Raw genomic sequence first — 17337 nt, 5'->3', positions numbered from 1 at the left:
GGCTTTAGATTTTTCGTTTCCTTCGCGAGAGCCTTCTGTAACAAGTATTTGAAATTTAATCCATCCAGCTTTTATTGTTTGAAGCTGGCTGGCATTCTGACATTAATGGTGACAAAAATTTCATTCGTGTGATGTGATCAGCGTTGCTGTGTACTCGTGGAAATATCTTCCCACCAATTAAACTAAGCGTGGTATGAATATTATATTATATATTAATAATTTTAAATTAATATAATATATAAGAATTTATTTAAATATTCAGTTTTATGATATAAATATAATTATTATATTAAATCTATCAAGGTTTTACAATAATTTTACTAACCCTTAATTTTTTTAGATAAAAGAAAATTTCTTATAGTTTTTTATATGGAATAAGTTATTAAACAAATTATTATCTAGTTATAATGATGTATAGTCTAGCTGTGCCAACCGTCCTGGATAATATGAAATAAATTTATATCAGGATAAATATATATACAATAAAAAATTTAATAGCAGACCAATTACCTTTCACTCCCTAGTCAAAGTCAGTAAATCTAACGATCATCGCCTTTTCATCATATTTTGGCGTCCAACATCTGATCACCGTTGATTTTTGTAACTACACTACATATCGTCCCCAACACAAGGCCTCCCTCTTGACTGCTTACCGGAAAACTACACATTCATGGCCTGGCGCCTCTTTGTGAGCAAAACCCTAAACCTAATTTTCCCCCATTCCCTTCCAAACTCTAATTCACTTAAAATCTCCCCCTTCTCCACCTCATTTCTCGTCACTAAACTGCCCAAAAAGCTCCGAAAGAAACGAAAAAAGCCTTCTCCCCGAACTAGGCCGATCCAAACTGACTCGGTGCGAGTTCCTCACTTTGAATCAATCCTTAATCGCGATTCTTACTTCAAATTCCTCATCAAAACCAAAGAATTCCTCTCCAAACAGCCAGAACGTATACTCCGCCTTGACGATGCCGGCAAGTTCCACCGTGAGTTGGGATTTCCTCGTGGCCGTAAAGTTATCAAGTCCATTCAACGGCATCCCCTAATATTTGAAGTTTATCGCCATACGGACAACAAAATGTGGCTTGGATTTACTGAATTTGCGGAGCAGCTGCTGGAAGAAGAGAGGTCAATTATGGACACTATGGAAATGGACAGGGTTAATAAGGTTCGAAAATTGTTGATGATTTCGAAAGAAAAGAAGATTCCCCTGAGTAAAATTTATCATAACAGGTTGTTATTTGGAATTCCTGAAGATTTCAGGGACCGGGTTGCCAAATACCCCGATTATTTTCGTACTGTTGTGGAAAATGATGGAAAAAGGGTTCTTGAATTGGTTAAGTGGGATCCGATCTTAGCTGTGAGTGAATTAGAGAGACAGTTTATTGGTAATGAGGATAAGGTTATGAAAGCATTTAAATTTCCTATAAAGTATGGGAAAGATTTGGGTTTGGATGAAATTGATACGAGAAAGCTTAACTTGCTGAACACTTTGCCTTTGGTATCGCCATATAGCGACGGGTGGAAGTTGGATATGTGGAGTTTGGAGGCTGAGAAGTATAGGTTAGGGATTGCGCATGAATTTTTGAGTTTGACATTGGAGAAAAGGGCAAGTATACATCATATTGTGGAGTTCAAGGAGGAGTTTAGCTTGACTAGGCGAACATACGAGATGCTAAAGAAGCAGCCTCGGACATTTTATTTGGCGGGGACAGAGATGAATTGGGCGGTGTTTTTGAAGGATGCTTATGATGAAAATGGAGCTTTGATTGATAAGGATCCACAGTTGGTTTTTAATGAGAAGTTGTTTAAGTTTGCACAAATGCAGGAAGGGGAAGTAGTTTCTGGCGCTGGTGAGAAATAATGTGAATATTGACATTTTCAGAATTGAAAGGAAAGAGAGAGCTTTGATTGATAAGGATCCACGGTTGGTTCTTAATGAGAAGTTGTTTAAGTTTGCACAAATGCAGGAAGGGAAAGCGGTTCCTGGCGCTGGTGAGAAATAATGTGAATGTTGACATTTTCAGAAGTGAAAGAAGAGAGATTTAAGTGAATCAAGGTCAGTCCTCTGTTGTCACAAGTGATTTCAACAGAGCAATTCTGGTACTTTGCTACCTACTGGCTAGTTTGTTCAGAAATGGCCCTTGATATTGAAAACAAAATGAGTTCATTCTAGAACCCACATTGGGTACTGTGATTATCCATATGTGTCTTCCTTTTTTCTAGTGCAATGTGATAGCAGCAGTCACTTGCGGTTGCTACTGATGATTGCATTGTGAGGTGCAGTCGCATCATGTATGTGAAGAAATTCACGAAGCTTTTGTGGGTGTTTTTGAAGATCATTGTATTTGGATTTGTCTTGTTTTTTTATCAATCGTTGTATCTTTTACTCCTGGTTTCACTCACATCCAACATGAGGGTCCATTCGGTAGATCCATGACTGAGTGGCCGATCCTTAAAGAATTTCAATCAGTTCACCCCTGCTGCAAAGAGCATGGAACTTTACTCTGTTCAAGGTGTTAAGGCAAGAACTTTCTATTGAATGGTTTCAGAACAGAAAACAGAAACATTCGCAACCGGTGATAAAATTTTAGGTATTTGAAGTTCATTGTTTTAGTATTACCGGAATAATCCCAATCTTTTCTTAATGTTTACCCAACATATTTCAAAGGAATCATGCACTCGTCCATGCTACATAAGTATACAATCAATATAAAAATGAGACAAGACAGTTACACAAAATAGTTTGGACTTCATGCCATTGCCATCTATCCATGGCTAAGTCAAGTATGCCTGCTTAGCCAAGTTTCTTAGGCTTCACACGTTGAGGGTCTAACAAGCCTCCTTCGTTTGAAGGACTCAACGTCCTCACTGAGAGTGTTTGTACCTATTCTAGTTCTTCCCAACTTGGATCAGTGTCATATTCATGATCCAATCATAATCAATTTTGAGTAAAAACTAAAACCAATACTAACACCTTGTTTTGCATCGATTCGACCATTCAAAGAAGTTGCCGACACAACTGGTTAGCATCAGGAACCTCTCATGTGGCAAAGCACTGTCACTTCCTTAAGCAGCAGATAGTACCCAAAATTTCCTTTTCTTCAACAACATAGGCCTCCTTAAACTGTCTCAAATTCCATCTCTTGAATGCCACTGGGTATATAAAGTGCCATTTATTTAGTTAGCTTTAGTGTTGACATGCACTTCAAATGTCAATTCTTCCATGCCATCTGCCATCATTTGTTTGATTCATTACCATTAAAGAACTAAACATAGTCACTTGTTTTGATGATTAATACCTAGCTGAAACATCTTCTATATAGTCTGCGACTTGTTTCTCAAACTGCCATAATCTCTGGTTTTCCCCTCCATAAAACGAAAAATTATGTTCTTCGGTTCTTCTTACTTTACCCCAATGTTCATTGATCTAAGATCTTCTTGGACTCCTGATCAAATTGCTTTCGTATGGCAAGACTTTCTTCAATTTGCTTCTTGTTGGATCATCACTGTCCCTCATGCAATTTTCTTATGAAGCTAACATGATATAACACGTCTCTCTACACTAATATCTTGCGAAGAGAACATGCATCTGGAAAGACTGTTTACTTACTTTATATAAACCATGTAAATAAAATCTTGATGCAAGGGAAAACAACTCATCATAATGAATATTGAGGAATGCTATGTGTACCCATTTTTAGTACACAATTCATGTACACAGTGATGTATCATTATGTAATTAGATGATTTTAAAACATTTGTCATCATATGATAAAAAAATATCCAATCACATAATAACACTTTATCTGTGTACACAAATTATGTATAAAAAATGGGTATACATAATTTTATTAATGAATATTAAACATAAATAAAACTTTAAAGAATAAGTAATAAACATATCATTTAAAGCTTTTGACTAATTTAGAAATTAATCCCCTTAAAGTAATTAAATTGGAGGTCGATCTCTTTGAAGTGATCAAATCCTTAGCTTTTTTCTTAGTTCTCTTTTCAGTTTTTCCAATTTTCTTTGATAAAATCTTAGGATTTTAGTAGTGTTCTTGCATAAACTCAAATCATGTCTATATGAAAATAGTAAATGTGTTAATACAAAAGAACACAAATAAACATAAAATCAGAATATGAAATTAAATCAATCCCTCATGCATCCACGCAAACCTACTCTCACTCCTTTCGCAACTTTGCATATCTCCTACCTACAAAACAACCATAAGAAATGCATGAGTGCTACAAAACAACCATAAGAAATCGATATTGGCTAATTTAAGCTCTAAGTCGATTTAAAAAAAAAGCTAAAAATAATTTAATTATAGATTTATCCAAATTAGTTCGAATTTAACTCGTTTTATCTGAGTTTGAACTTATTTTATCAGAACCCTAATTTGAGCTGGGATTTAATCCAGCCCTAGCCTGCAGCATAGAGCAACAAACATTTAAAATGTGCAATAAGATTTGCTAGTGACTTCTGTGTTGAAGTTCAAAATGAAAAATCACTAGTGCTGTTAAGCCAATGAAAATTTTTTATCAATTTATTCATGTTACTAAGAGCTCCCGACAACATCGATTTCTTTCGTCCTTTACTGCCTATAATCAATCTGTATGGATTTAAAAAAGAGGCCCTTTCTTGCGGTCGATCTGTACAATAAGAATCCATGCATGTCGCTTCTTTACCTGCACCATTAATATATTGAGGTTCAGCATCGAGGAAACCACAAGTTGATCTTGACTCTTTATCAATGATATTACTTGTGAACCTTGACTAATTTGAATACTGGTGTCATAAATTTCCTAGAGTAAGTTTGCCCTTTCCATAAAGGAATATAATTATTATTGTCTAGTTTCAATGATACAAAATTGACTCTATTTTAATGGAGGATACTGCCATTGTGATGAGATGAGGGAGGGTTTCTGTTCTTGATTCTTATTTAACTTCTCAATCCAAAAGCTATCTCAAAGGGTGAAGGCTTCAGATGGAACTTCTCAATTTTGGCTTCTGGTTGCATGAGTTTGATTTTGAACTTCTATACTTTCATCCACTCATCTACTCTTTCGAATGAAGGTGATTCTGCTGTAAAGGCAACCCATTGGTTAAGTGGCCACAAGGCAGAAATTCCATTATCAAAACTATCCCTGCTGCAGTTGTGGTTATTGTAATTGCCACTCCAACCTTTGTTGAAAGATTCTCTGTAAATGATCCCGGGTATTCAATGTTTCCAGGATTCATAGCTCTATTTGTTTTAAGCGTATCTGAAGAATATACCCACCCTGCTGCTTTATAGCAGCTACAATAAGACCGGTGTGGTGTTGAAATCCAGGGTTTGTGAAGATTCCTATGGCTCCACAGGAACAATTTCCACCGCAACTTTCTAAAACTCTCAGGATCAAATTCCGCCTCAACTTTGAAGCACGTTCCTGCATCGTCACAAGACTCAGATTTTGAAGGAGGCGATTGATCTTCCATCTTTCTCAGCACTACCCTTGTTTCCAGATTGAAGCACGAGCCCTTAAGCTTTGATGAAGCCCAGAACTCAGCTCTCCAATCCATGGATCACTAGCATGTCCACTCTGGATCATATTAACGTCCTTTTCTTAATCATTCTCTGCTTTGTTTTTGAATTTTCCATTCACAGCTTTATCAAATGAATCAAAGCAACCAGACTTATCGGTTCCTGGGATCAACCTCTTCTATGCATATCATCACATGGAGAAGTTGACACCATTCTGGTTACCTATCCTTTTCCACTTCTCCTTTCATGTTCCAATATCAGAAAAAAAAAACTTATTTTTTGATTTTCATGACCATGACATTCACACCTTTAATTCTTCTTGGTTGTTGTTGATAAAAGCCGAAGCTTCACATTCCCAAAATAGTGTAAGATGTTATAAATAAATCAACGTCACTTAATTTATACGGCTAATGTACTTGAAATCATCAAGTCAATACCCTAAATTACTTAATTAATTTTTAAACATAATTAATGAGATTAAAAATAGATATTCGTTTTTGTTAGAGATGAAAACGATTCAATCTTAATTGTTGGAAAAGATAAGAAAGGAAGAGAAAATCGCTATAGAGAGAGGATTAAAGAAAACTCACTGACAAATATAAAATCTAATAAAAAAATTTTAATTTAAAAAAATCATAAATTTTTAAATTTAATAGGGAAATAAATAATATTTTATTATTTTTAATATATTATTAATTAAATAATAATTTTATTTTTAAAATTAATTATTATTTTTATTAATTTTAATATTTTATAGATAAAATTTTAAATTTTTAATATTTAACTGATTTCATTCTGGATTCGCAATAAACTTTATACGTGAATACGTCTTTTGGCTTTTTGTTTATAATTCATGTTCCTTTGTGCTGTCATCAAAGAGAAGGGAAAATCTTATAGGAAAAGTTTTTGAAAATTTTTAAGGGATAATGACTGATTGAATGTTGTGTGTATGCATGTTTAGTACTCACAATATCCGGACAAATCTAATAAAAAAGATGTTTTCAATAGAAAATGACACGTGCCAACATCATACCTGAATCTCATCCCAGGCTACAGCACACCAACTCCTCAGCAAAAGCAGATCCATCGTCTCTTCTTTTGTCCCTGCCTCTCCTAATCCGGAACAGTTTCACTCCAATCTCTCTATGCCATGGCCACCACCACCGTGGATCGCCACCACCTTCACCTCGACTCCGTCCCTCTAATCGATCTCAGCCTCCTCTCTCAATCCGAACTCTTTTTTCTTTCTCACTGCTCTTCCCGCACCACAAGCGCTACCACCGCCGCTCAAAACGACGATGAAGACGAAGTTTCAAATCCCAAAATTGATCGCTCCGTCTTTAACGAATCTGCCGGCAGCCGCAAACAGACCTTCTCACGGTTCCGTCTGGTCCCTCGTAATTCCTCCCAAATTCTTGCACAATTTCCTTCTGTAGATCCGTCCGAAACCCTTGATGAAGATAACCCTGAAATTATTTCACTCCTGAAGTCTCTCTTCAAAATTCAGTCTCTATCCTCATATACGGTCGGTAACAACGGGCAGTTGATTCCTGTGCAGGTTAACTATAAAGACTACTTGAATGCTACCCGGGATTTGAATGAAAACAAGGGTTTGCATGATGTCCCGGTAGATGTGGTTAGTTTTAGTGTAAAGAAAAGGAAGAGAGGGCGGCCGAGGAAGGATGAGAATCGTGGTAGTGATGGTTTTTGGCTGATTGAAAGTGGAGTTAAGGTCAATGATAACAAGTTAAGCATTCCTGTCAACTTTGATTCTTGTGAGAGTATAAAGAGAAGACCAGGGCGGCCAAGGAAGGATGAGGATAGGAATAGACATGAATATAGGGTTATTGAGAGTGAGAGTAAACTGAATGAAAGCAAGGGTGAGAGTACTGAGGCTACGGTGACTGTCGCTAATTTTGAGAGCTTACAAAATATCCCTGTTAATGTTTTTGCCTGTGGGAGTGGAAAGAGGAGACCAGGGCGGCCTAAGAAGGATGAGAATAGGAATAGACATGAATATAGGGTTATAGAGAGTGAGAGTCAGGTGAATGAAAGCAAGGGTGAGAGTAGTGAGGCTAAGGGGACCTGTGCAGGTTTTGAGAGCTTACAAAATATCCCTGTTAATGTTTTTGCCTGTGAGAGTGGAAAGAGGAGACCAGGGCGGCCTAAGAAGGATGAGAATAGGAATAGACATGAATATAGGGTTATCGAGAGTGAGAGTCAGGTGAATGAAAGCAAGGGTGAGAGTAATGAGACTAAGGGGACCTGTGCAGGTTTTGAGAGCTTACAAAACATTCCTGTTAATGTTTTTTCTTGTGGGAGTGGAAAGAGAAGACCTGGGCGACCAAAGAAGGATGAAAATAGGATTAGAAATGAATATAGAGTTATTGAGACTGACAGTATGGTGAAGGAGAACAAGGGTGAGAATAATAAGTTCAAGGTGACTTTGGGCAATGTTGAGAGCTCAGGTAACATTCCTATAAATGTAGCTTCATCTGAGACTATAAAGAAAAAACGAGGGCGGCCTAGGAAGGATGAGTGTAGGAATCAAAATCAGTATTGGGTAGTTGGAAGTGGGAATAAGGCGGTTCAAAGTGTGCCTAAGAATAAGGAGGAGATCACTGTTATTGAGAATAAGGAGGACAAGAAGGAAACAAAAATGGTAATGGAGAATAGGGATGGTGTGGTTGTGGATTTGTTTACCTTGGGGACTCTGAAGGATCCATTTGCAAAGGAGTTGAAGAGGAGGACGGCAGGGATTGAGAAGCAGGGAGATTTGTTAGGGTATTTGAGTGGGTTAAAGGGAGATTGGGTGAGTAGGAGGCAGAAGAGTAAGATTGTTGATGCATGCGAGTATGGGGATGCATTGCCAAGGGGGTGGAAACTTATGCTTTGTATCAAGAAGAAAGTGGGGCATGAGTGGTTAGCTTGCCAACGATATATAAGGTTTTTCTATTATATTTTTTTGCAATAATGTGTTCAGTTTTGTATTAATTAAATGCTGCACTAATTCCAGAATTATATATTTCACTGTTTATGTTTACTTTTCATGTATGGAATTAAATTTGAAAAGGGAAAAATCTGAGAAGTAATTGTTCAAGCCACTGAATTTCCATTGCCTTATTTATGGTGAAAACGAAGCTATTTGTAGTTAATAAACAGTATTCTATTGTGATCTATAACATACTAAAAAGAAGGAAAAGTTGGTGACATGTATAGTTATGAAAAAATAGATCAGATGTAATAATACAAACCAGAGAAAAAAGGAGAGAAATATTCAAAATTTGCAGTCTATGCCACAAAAAAGAAAATAATTATGTTTTCCGCATAAAATAGTTTTCTTGTTCTTCAAATGATGCTTGAATGTAAGGCATTAGTTGTTCTAATCCCTTTTATGAAGTTATTGTGCCAAATAATATGATTTCAAGGTAAGTGCCACTTCCATCTGACAATGAGAAGTTCTGGGCACTATCGTGATAACTCAAGAAGTCCAAGAAGTGCCATTTTCTTGTAATTTGTTTGTTCGGTTTACTCCTTTCTCTTATAGTAAATTTAAAAAAAGAAAAAGGATATAGATTGTGCCTAGAAAAGGAAGCACAAGTATTTGTCTTGACAAGTTACTGGTATATAAACTGACTCCACCTTTCTTGGACTTACTTTCAGTCCTAAAGAATATTATAATTTTTGTTTCTTATGGTCCCTGAAGCCAAACCTAATTACCTTAGAGATCAAATTCTATCTTGTCAAGACTCTGCAATCTGCATCATTTTATCCAAAGCTACCATAAACTGTTGTTACTTTTTGATCCAAGCCCTAATTACTACAGAAGTGCTGACCTAAGATTCCGAGTCACAACAATTCCTGTATGAGAGTTTGACATTCAAAATTAATGTTATCGGTACATTTCCTACTCCTCAGACCTTTTACGGAGTTTCTCATCATTTAGGAGTGTGAAAAGATTAGGTTTGATCATCGACAAAGAAACCAGTGTTGTTGATAAGTTACGCTAAGAGACTAGGCATAAACGTTCTGAGCTGTTTCTAACAGCTGTGTTGAACAATGTGCTATCATCTAAGAAGTGTTATTAGCATAGCAATCTTCATGTGCATTCAAGTTGATGATATTTATATTCCTTTCAAGAATGTTATTCTCTGTCTTTTACTATTTTAGAAAAGGAGTGTTACAAAATTTTACAAATTTTATCACTAATTTATTCTGTTTGTCAATTATCCTAAAATGCAAGCGGTTTTATTTTGTGAGCTTATTGCATTAAGGCGTGTTTGTTATGACCTCTGTAACCTCGAAATTTAGGCTATTCCTATAATTCTTTTGAGTTCTTCAAAGTTATAAATATGAAAGACGCTCTGTTATTATATAACATCCTTTTTTGGTAAGTCATTACTACAAAGCATTTACTGTTTTATCCACCAAATGACTAGCAACTATTTGGTTAAAGCTCCTTTTTAATAAGCTTTACTTGAAGAAGTTGTACCAAATGGACCTTTAATTGGAATTATTATTATCTGAGTGCTAAGCAGTTGTTTCTTATGGTCTAAAATATTATTCTCAAGATATGGCATAGCTTTCGCAGCATTTATTCCACGATTTAATTTGGGATTGTGTTTTTGCTTTTTCAACACTGCCTTGTTCATTTAATGTTGATTAGAGGTTGTAATGTAAAATACTTGACTTTTATGGATATTTTATTGTCATATTATCACTTGTGTGGTTCTTACTCACTGTCTTCTCTCATTTGTTACCATCCAGCCCGAATGGTCAGCAGTTTGCAACTTGCAAGGAAGTTTCTTCATATTTGCTCTCCTTTTTCAGACTTAAAGATGCAAGTCAGTCAAATGCTGGTCATACTGGCGATGGTGTTCAGTTGGATGACAAACTGACTTATGGAAATGTAACTCAGCTATTCTTATACTTGTTTTATAAATTTCAAGTTTATGTTGTAGTTTCTATTTACTATTTTTATGCTACAGGCTACAGGTTGCATGCACAAGGGTGACAAAAATGGAGCTGACCTTGTGTTCTGTTTGCCGCATCCCTGTACTTCTCAATCTACTGAGCATGAGAAGCAAGCCACCTTACTGGAGACAAAGAGTCCTGAGGAAGTCAGAAGACAGGAAACACTAAATTGCCATAAGTGCTCCATGGTTTTTCGTGAGCAGGATGATTTATTGCACCACCTGTTAACTTCTCACCAGACGACGACGAAGAGGTCTAGATGTAGTACATCAATCAGTGAGGGGGTAATCATTAAAGATGGAAAATATGAATGTCAGTTATGCCACAAACTATTTGAAGAAAGACATAGTTACAATGGCCATCTAGGGGGCCACATGAAAAACTATGTGAAGCGATTTGGTGGAGTATTAATGACACAGAAAAATAATGAACCTGTTGCTGTTGGAATTTCTTCTGAATTCTTGGAGAGACAAAAAGCAGTTGGAGTTGACCGGGTTTCTTTTGCAGAAAAATCTTCCAATTGCGGAGGCAACAATGAAACAAGTTCTGCTTTACCTCATAGTAAACCAAAAGCTGATGGTACCATTAAACCTCATTCTGACAAATACGTTCATGACGATCCGGTCATGATGTCAAACAGAAACTTTCAAACTTTAGTTGAGAAAAATTGCAGTAAACAGGATACAGCTTTTGGCATAACTAATGATGAAGCGGATAAGCTGAAGGTAGCTACTGATGTAAGTGCTGCTAAACCTGATGTGTGTTTGGGTGTTGGTACGGTCTTGTCTACTGATCAGAGAAATATATCATGTGTATTTCCCAGTGAAATGAATGTTCCCAAGAGCAACAGTGGTGGTATCAATAGTTATGGTTGGCAGGGTCGAAGTCCTCAGAATTGGTCCCTTGCTCTTGCTGGAAGTAATCAACCACATTTTGTTGACTACAGGACGAAAGATGTTCCCACCAGCTCAATGGAGAAGCGGAGAAAAGAGGTAGGTTCTGAAAGTAGCTATTTTTCTTCAAACAGCAAGGATAAATTAGTTAGTTGTGAAAATCTTGAGGAAAGGCATTTTACTATCATGGAAAGTGGGGAACTGTATAGGAATAAATATGCAAGAAATGAGGCAATATCTAGAGATGATTATCAGGGCATTGGGTTGGAGAATGCTGTGACTAATATCAAAGAGCAAGGAAGATTTAAAGGTCGTTTGCCTATTCCATTGGAGCAAAGATGTGGTTCTCAAAGTAATATGAATGGGGTCTCTACTTCCATGTTAACAGAGGCCTGGCAGGAAAGAGGTCCCATGAGTGGTTTACCCAGTTCATCTGGAAACAAGCCTACATATGTTGTCAACAATTATTTGAATAGTGTTTCTACTACCATGTTAAATCAGCCCAAATTTGATGATGTCAGCAGATCTGAGGATTATGGACTATCCTTTGGGTTTGGCAACAAACACACTATAAGTAAACCCCGGCAGGAAGAGGATTCTGAAGTTGGTTTGCTTAATTTATTTGGAAGTGGAAAATTCTTTGGGTTTGATAACAGTTTGACTAAGGATACTGCTGGGACAACAGAGTTCCCCAAACTTGATCAAGTCAGGAACACCAATGAACGAGTACATGGTGTTGAAAATAATTATAGGGTTTACACAAACACTGTTCAGCAGGAATCAAGGTTAGAGAATTCAGAAAATGCTAGAAACAATGAATTTGCACCTGCTTTTAGTAATCATGCTCGATCTGGTGTGGATGCCGTGGCAGAGTTTTTGTGGAGAACTGATGAAGAAAACATCCTGCTGAGTGGGTTGGCTGATACATCATCTCGACTGTTGCAATCATCAGGCTGTTTTCCTGCATTTGGAACAATGTCAGATAAGGTATGTGGCATGTGCATTCTTTTAAGTTGCAGTGTGTTCAAAGGAAAAAGAAGGGTACTCTGTGGTGCATTGTGTTGCTATACTCACTTTAGGAAGTTCTTCGAACTGTTATGATGGGGACTTTTTCGAAAAAAAACAATGAACACCATAAATAAGCTTCTTTTATGGTAGCTAGTGCTGTCATATATTTGTATTTTCAATATTGCTAGACATACGACTGTTCTAATTATTTGTAGAAAATATTCAGGCTGTTTTCTTAGAGGGAACTAGAAGTCCTTGTTAGTGATGGGTTTTGTGAATAAACTCTTTATAGGTTACATAATTGATAAAACATTCCATTGTATTAAATTCTAGTTATAACCGAATGTTGCAGTTAGTTCAGCGAAATTTATTTTGTTGATGGACAGGGTGGAAATGAACTCTTTAACGTTGGTGAGAAGTATGACAGCATATCAGGATTTGAAGGGCTGAGATCAGGTAGTATGGAACACATGGAATATGATTTTCTGACTACTCAAACAAGCTCTCAGTCGCAGGTCCCAAAGGCTTTTTCATATGATGCGGAGATTTCCCGGGGGTTTGATTCACCAGTCTGGCTTGAGAAAGAAGCATTGCCTTTGTTGCCAAAGATAGGTAGCAGGTATCAGGTTGCTACTGTTTGTGCATGGTGCAGAAATGAGTTTCATCATGAACCTGTTGAGAGAGCAGCAGAAACAGGAGCTGTGGGTTTTATGTGTCCAACCTGCAAGGCCAAATTCTCTGGGAACCACAATTCATTGTAGAATGAATGGTTTACTTACAACAACTCAGGATCTGGTGATAGATTGCTTCATATTTACTGAGTTTCATATCCTGGATAATCTGTGATGAGGTAGATTTGCCCTCATGAAGGATGACCATTTTTGGCCAGAAATATGCTTCGGAGGACAGCTGGGATCCTATGACATTCCTTTTTCTTTTAAAGTGACATTACTTAGATTGCTCTCTCTCTCTTCTAATTGTTTTAACATACAAAGATTAATGGAGGTGGTTCCCATCATAGTAACCAATGTTTAACTGTTAATGGAGTTGTTTGGTCTTTTGATTTGTTTGGATTGTGAGATGGAGTTTTTGGCAAGCCAAGCAGATTTTCTATGCATCTTCTTGCTGTAGTCAATGATAAAAAGAGGCCATTAAAATCTCATCAACTCTTCTTATATGTTTTTTTTAAATTATAATATTACCTATATATATCTTAATCTAGCTTAAAGAGTTTTTCGTATTTTCAATAATTTTATTAAAAATTCATCAGGTAGGAAAATGCTTTTTTAAATCTGAAAGGGTGAAAATCAATATTTCATGGTTTACAAATTGTGCAAATTATAGCTCAAATAATATCTCCTGTTTTTCAAAAGGGCAAAAGACTTTTTTTCACCTAATATTTGGTATGTTCGCAAAATTTTATGTGTTAATATTTAAAAATTTAAATATCTAATTTTTTGACAAATTTAATTGTTATTATTAAAGATAATAATAACAACAATATTTTTAAATTATCCTTAAATTTTGAAACTTTATTTTTACTTTTTAACCTTATATTTTTTAGATTTAAAAATTAAAATTTTCTTTTCCAAGTTTAAGGTTATAAACTATTATCTTTCTCTCATATATAGTTGTCTTTTTAGCTTTTTGAAAAATTTTAGTTTCACCATTATTCAACTTTAGTTTTCAAATTTTTATCTCCAACGATTTTTCTCTTATTAGTATAACATTTAGCTCTGGTGATGTCTCTCACAATCGACGCTCTTCTTTCTCTCTTCAACTATTATTGTTTAAGATAAAAATGAATAGAAAAGAAAAGGAGACAGATTAGGAGAGAGAAAAAGTTGACGGTTGGAGATAACAAATGATCATTAGAGAGAGAACGAGAAAAAATTTTAAGAAAAAAATAATTATTTTTCAAACTTCGATTGAAAAAAATTTTAAAATTTTAAAATTAAAGAAAAAATAATAAAATTTTAATTTTTTTAACTAAATAATAATTTTATTTTTGATAATAACAATAAAATTTAATAAGCAAGCGAATATTTAGATTTTTAAAAATTAATAAATAAAAGTTTAAAAATAAATTAAACTTTGGGGGGAAATAAGTTTTGCGCCCTTTTATTAAAATATATGAAATTAGACTAAATTATTTTAAATAAAATTAATTTATAATATTTTATCAATAAAATTATATATATAATTTTTATGTATAAATAATAATTTATTATTAATTTTTAAAATTTTAATTATATAATAATATATTAATATTTGTGCATACAGTAGTGTTATCAAGAACCATAGGAAGAACCCGACCCGAAAACGACATGGTTGACAAGCCATCCGTGCGCACTGCACTCGTTTTCGTTATCTTCACCTTCCCCTCCCCTCCTTTCTCTCAGAGTCTCTCATGTCATGTACGAAGGCCGTTTCTTCCTTAAACAGTTGGACTTGCTTTCGAGCACTTAATTCAATCATAATTTCTTTTTCCTAAAATGCGCTGCTTTCCCACTTTTGTCCTCTTATTATTCTTGAATTTTTTATTTTTTGCATTTTGAAATAAAACATATTTGTGCAGTTTTCTGATTTTGTGCTGGGTCTCGATGGGGATGAGAGTCTGGGAGACGGGGATCTTGATTTTGTTGCTCTTGGTGAGGTTAGCTGCGGCCGTCGAGACAGTCAGACATCCGTTATGTCCAATCGAATCCATTACGGATTCCATCTTAGGGTTTCGAAATTTCAACTGTCCGGTTTATACCAGTTTTCAATCTCACGATGTCGTCGCTGTTATCGAGGTACGTACATAACTTCATCATAATTGAATTGAATCCAAATAGGAGTGTCCAAAATTGTGATATTTGAAATGTCAATTCGAAAATTAATCTGTGTTTTATCATAATCTGAATCTCTCTGGATATCAAACAGGGGAATTGATTATGTATTGCTAGAGCCTCTGAAATTTAAACTTTTAAAGATGTAGTCTTTGTTGGTCTAATTATCTATATTACCTTTGTTGCTTTTTACAGAAACATTTGCCATTTTCTTCTAAGCAGCTAAACTTCGTTTTCACATGTCAAAAGAAGTCATATATTTTGATAGGACTCCCAGCAAACTTATTACTGTTTCCAGAAATTTTAATAGGGCCTAGTTAATGATTTACATATTGGCAAAGAACTTTACTGAAGTTTGGGAAAATCTTCCTTTAACTGATAATTAGGAATAATGCAGTTTTTAACTTGTCGGCCTGAGGATTGATAGGATATAATTTTTCTTCTATTTGTAGTTTTGAAGTGTTGATTTGATTGTTGGCTTAAGCCCATTATTATTTTAATGAAATGTTCATATTGTTTATGTTTTACTGAAGGGTGACGAGGTTTCATTGCAAAGGGCTCTGAATATGGTTCACAAGAATAGTCATGAATTTGTAGCTGTTCTTTTCTATGCATCTTGGTGTCCTTTTTCTCGTAATTTTAGGCCTAGTTTCTCTATCCTTTCTTCTTTATATCCTTCCATTTCCCATTTTGCAATCGAAGAATCTGCCATCAGACCAAGGTAGGTAAAGGAATATTGTTTTGTGTAGATTTACCCTTTTTGTATGTTTCCGTTGGCAGTCGGGTAACATTTTGGTTGATTTCTGCAGTATACTTTCTAAGTATGGGGTTCATGGGTTTCCCACCCTTTTTCTGTTAAATTCGTCAATGCGTGTTCGTTATCATGGCTCCCGGACTCTCATTTCACTTGTCGCGTTCTACAGTGATGTCACCGGTACATCCTCTTGTCATTAGTGCTACTTTTTTTGGGATATTATAATCTGTAAAGTACTTTCTCATGTTACTGATTAGTTATCAAAGGGATTTCCTCTTTTGCAAATGAATGCCTCCCTTTTTATTAATTCAAAAGTGAACTACCTGTCAACTATGTATATACAAATGGTATGTTGTCTTTTGTTTTTAAAAATACTCTGTCTCAACTTTCAATTTTATTTCTATTTATAGTCCCATAATTTTAGTATTCTCTTGAGTGTGTACCCACTTTCACAAAGACAATGTGCACACATGTATAGCAGGAGAGTAAGACTTTAAAGAGTTGGTTAAATTGAATATTTTTTTGTCTGTTTTGTGGACTGTAAATGTTGATATCTTCTTGTATCATTTTCTTCTATCTTAAAGAATATTTGTTGCTTTCTCCATATTATATTATATGATCATATTGAAGAGAGTTTCTCTAATAGCATCTAATAAATTTCATTTATATTTGTAGGCATTGATTCTGCATCATTGGATAAAATATCCCTGGACAAAGTTGGGCACCTATCAAATCACGAGAGGCACGATAATGTGGACAATGAAAGCTGCCCATTCTCATGGGCAAGATCACCAGAGAATTTGCTTCGGCAGGAGACATATTTGGCCCTGGCTACCTCATTTGTTCTGTTGAGATTGCTTTACTTATTCTTTCCAAGTCTGCTTGTAATAGCTCAACTTACTTGGATAAGGCTCATCCGAAATGTTAAATTGGGGAGCTTGTTTGATCATCCTCAGACCTATCTGAATCGAGCAATACAGATATTTAATTCTCTAAAAGATCCTTGCAAGAAAAGTAACTTACAGGAAGGAGCATTGAATGCCAGGGCTTGGGCTTCCAAGTCCCTTGCCACTGTTTCAATTGGTGATGCAAGCACCAGCCATGTTGCATGTGGGAGCGAATGCCACTGACCTTTAACTAGCTATGCGATACAGATAATTGGGTATTCAAATGAAAGGTTTGGCTGCCCTCTTATTTGGTGTCAGGATCATCTTGATGCTTGGATTAGGTAAAATGTTGTATGACATAAGTGAAATATGATTCTGTATCTTGACTTCGTCATAGGCCATTTACCAATTTGTTATATATGATTTAGAATTCAATTTATTTGGAATTTTTTGGTCAATTGT

The 17337-nt window shown here is 35.5% G+C and overlaps 3 protein-coding genes across 4 annotated transcripts; all 3 read left to right on the top strand.

Moving 5' to 3' along the window:
- Positions 1-515: 515 nt before the first annotated feature.
- On the top strand, positions 516-2386 carry LOC123205506 (protein WHAT'S THIS FACTOR 1 homolog, chloroplastic-like). The gene has a single exon (XM_044622471.1). The coding sequence runs from the start codon at positions 671-673 to the stop codon at positions 1859-1861; it is 1191 nt and encodes a 396-aa protein (XP_044478406.1). The 5' UTR covers positions 516-670; the 3' UTR covers positions 1862-2386.
- A 4152-nt stretch (positions 2387-6538) lies between these two features.
- LOC123205537 lies at positions 6539-13468 on the top strand. Its single transcript, XM_044622513.1, has 4 exons — positions 6539-8474; positions 10296-10437; positions 10517-12382; positions 12790-13468. The coding sequence occupies exons 1-4, from the start codon at positions 6679-6681 to the stop codon at positions 13162-13164; spliced, it is 4179 nt and encodes a 1392-aa protein (XP_044478448.1). The 5' UTR covers positions 6539-6678; the 3' UTR covers positions 13165-13468.
- A 1220-nt stretch (positions 13469-14688) lies between these two features.
- On the top strand, positions 14689-17333 carry LOC123205529 (5'-adenylylsulfate reductase-like 4). Of its 2 annotated transcripts, none has more exons than XM_044622500.1 (5): positions 14689-14820; positions 14982-15198; positions 15768-15955; positions 16044-16168; positions 16664-17333. In XM_044622500.1, the coding sequence occupies exons 2-5, from the start codon at positions 15007-15009 to the stop codon at positions 17116-17118; spliced, it is 960 nt and encodes a 319-aa protein (XP_044478435.1). In that variant the 5' UTR covers positions 14689-14820; positions 14982-15006; the 3' UTR covers positions 17119-17333. The 2 variants fall into 2 exon arrangements, with proteins under 2 accessions (XP_044478435.1, XP_044478434.1); XM_044622499.1 differs by having other exon boundaries at positions 14703-14847.
- Positions 17334-17337: the final 4 nt, after the last annotated feature.

Source organism: Mangifera indica, unplaced genomic scaffold, assembly GCF_011075055.1.
Source record: "Mangifera indica cultivar Alphonso unplaced genomic scaffold, CATAS_Mindica_2.1 Un_0008, whole genome shotgun sequence".
In the NCBI taxonomy this organism is placed as follows: Eukaryota; Viridiplantae; Streptophyta; class Magnoliopsida; order Sapindales; family Anacardiaceae; genus Mangifera; species Mangifera indica.
Note: the sequence above shows the minus strand (reverse complement) of the source record. Positions and strands in the feature narration are given on the sequence as shown.

What these genes read in the sequence shown, in the direction of transcription:
- LOC123205506 (XM_044622471.1), top strand. Translation starts at nt 671, where the DNA reads ATGGCCTGGCGCCTCTTTGTGAGCAAAACCCTAAACCTAATTTTCCCC.
- LOC123205529 (XM_044622499.1), top strand. Translation starts at nt 14,819, where the DNA reads ATGTACGAAGGCCGTTTCTTCCTTAAACA. An exon ending in ATGTCGTCGCTGTTATCGAG is followed by an intron (nt 15,199 to 15,767) that starts GTACGTACATAA and finishes GTTTTACTGAAG; the next exon opens with GGTGACGAGGTTTCATTGCA. An exon ending in GTTCTACAGTGATGTCACCG is followed by an intron (nt 16,169 to 16,663) that starts GTACATCCTCTT and finishes TTATATTTGTAG; the next exon opens with GCATTGATTCTGCATCATTG.
- LOC123205537 (XM_044622513.1), top strand. Translation starts at nt 6,679, where the DNA reads ATGGCCACCACCACCGTGGATCGCCACCACCTTCACCTCGACTCCGTC. An exon ending in GCTTGCCAACGATATATAAG is followed by an intron (nt 8,475 to 10,295) that starts GTTTTTCTATTA and finishes GTTACCATCCAG; the next exon opens with CCCGAATGGTCAGCAGTTTG. An exon ending in ACAAACTGACTTATGGAAAT is followed by an intron (nt 10,438 to 10,516) that starts GTAACTCAGCTA and finishes TTTATGCTACAG; the next exon opens with GCTACAGGTTGCATGCACAA.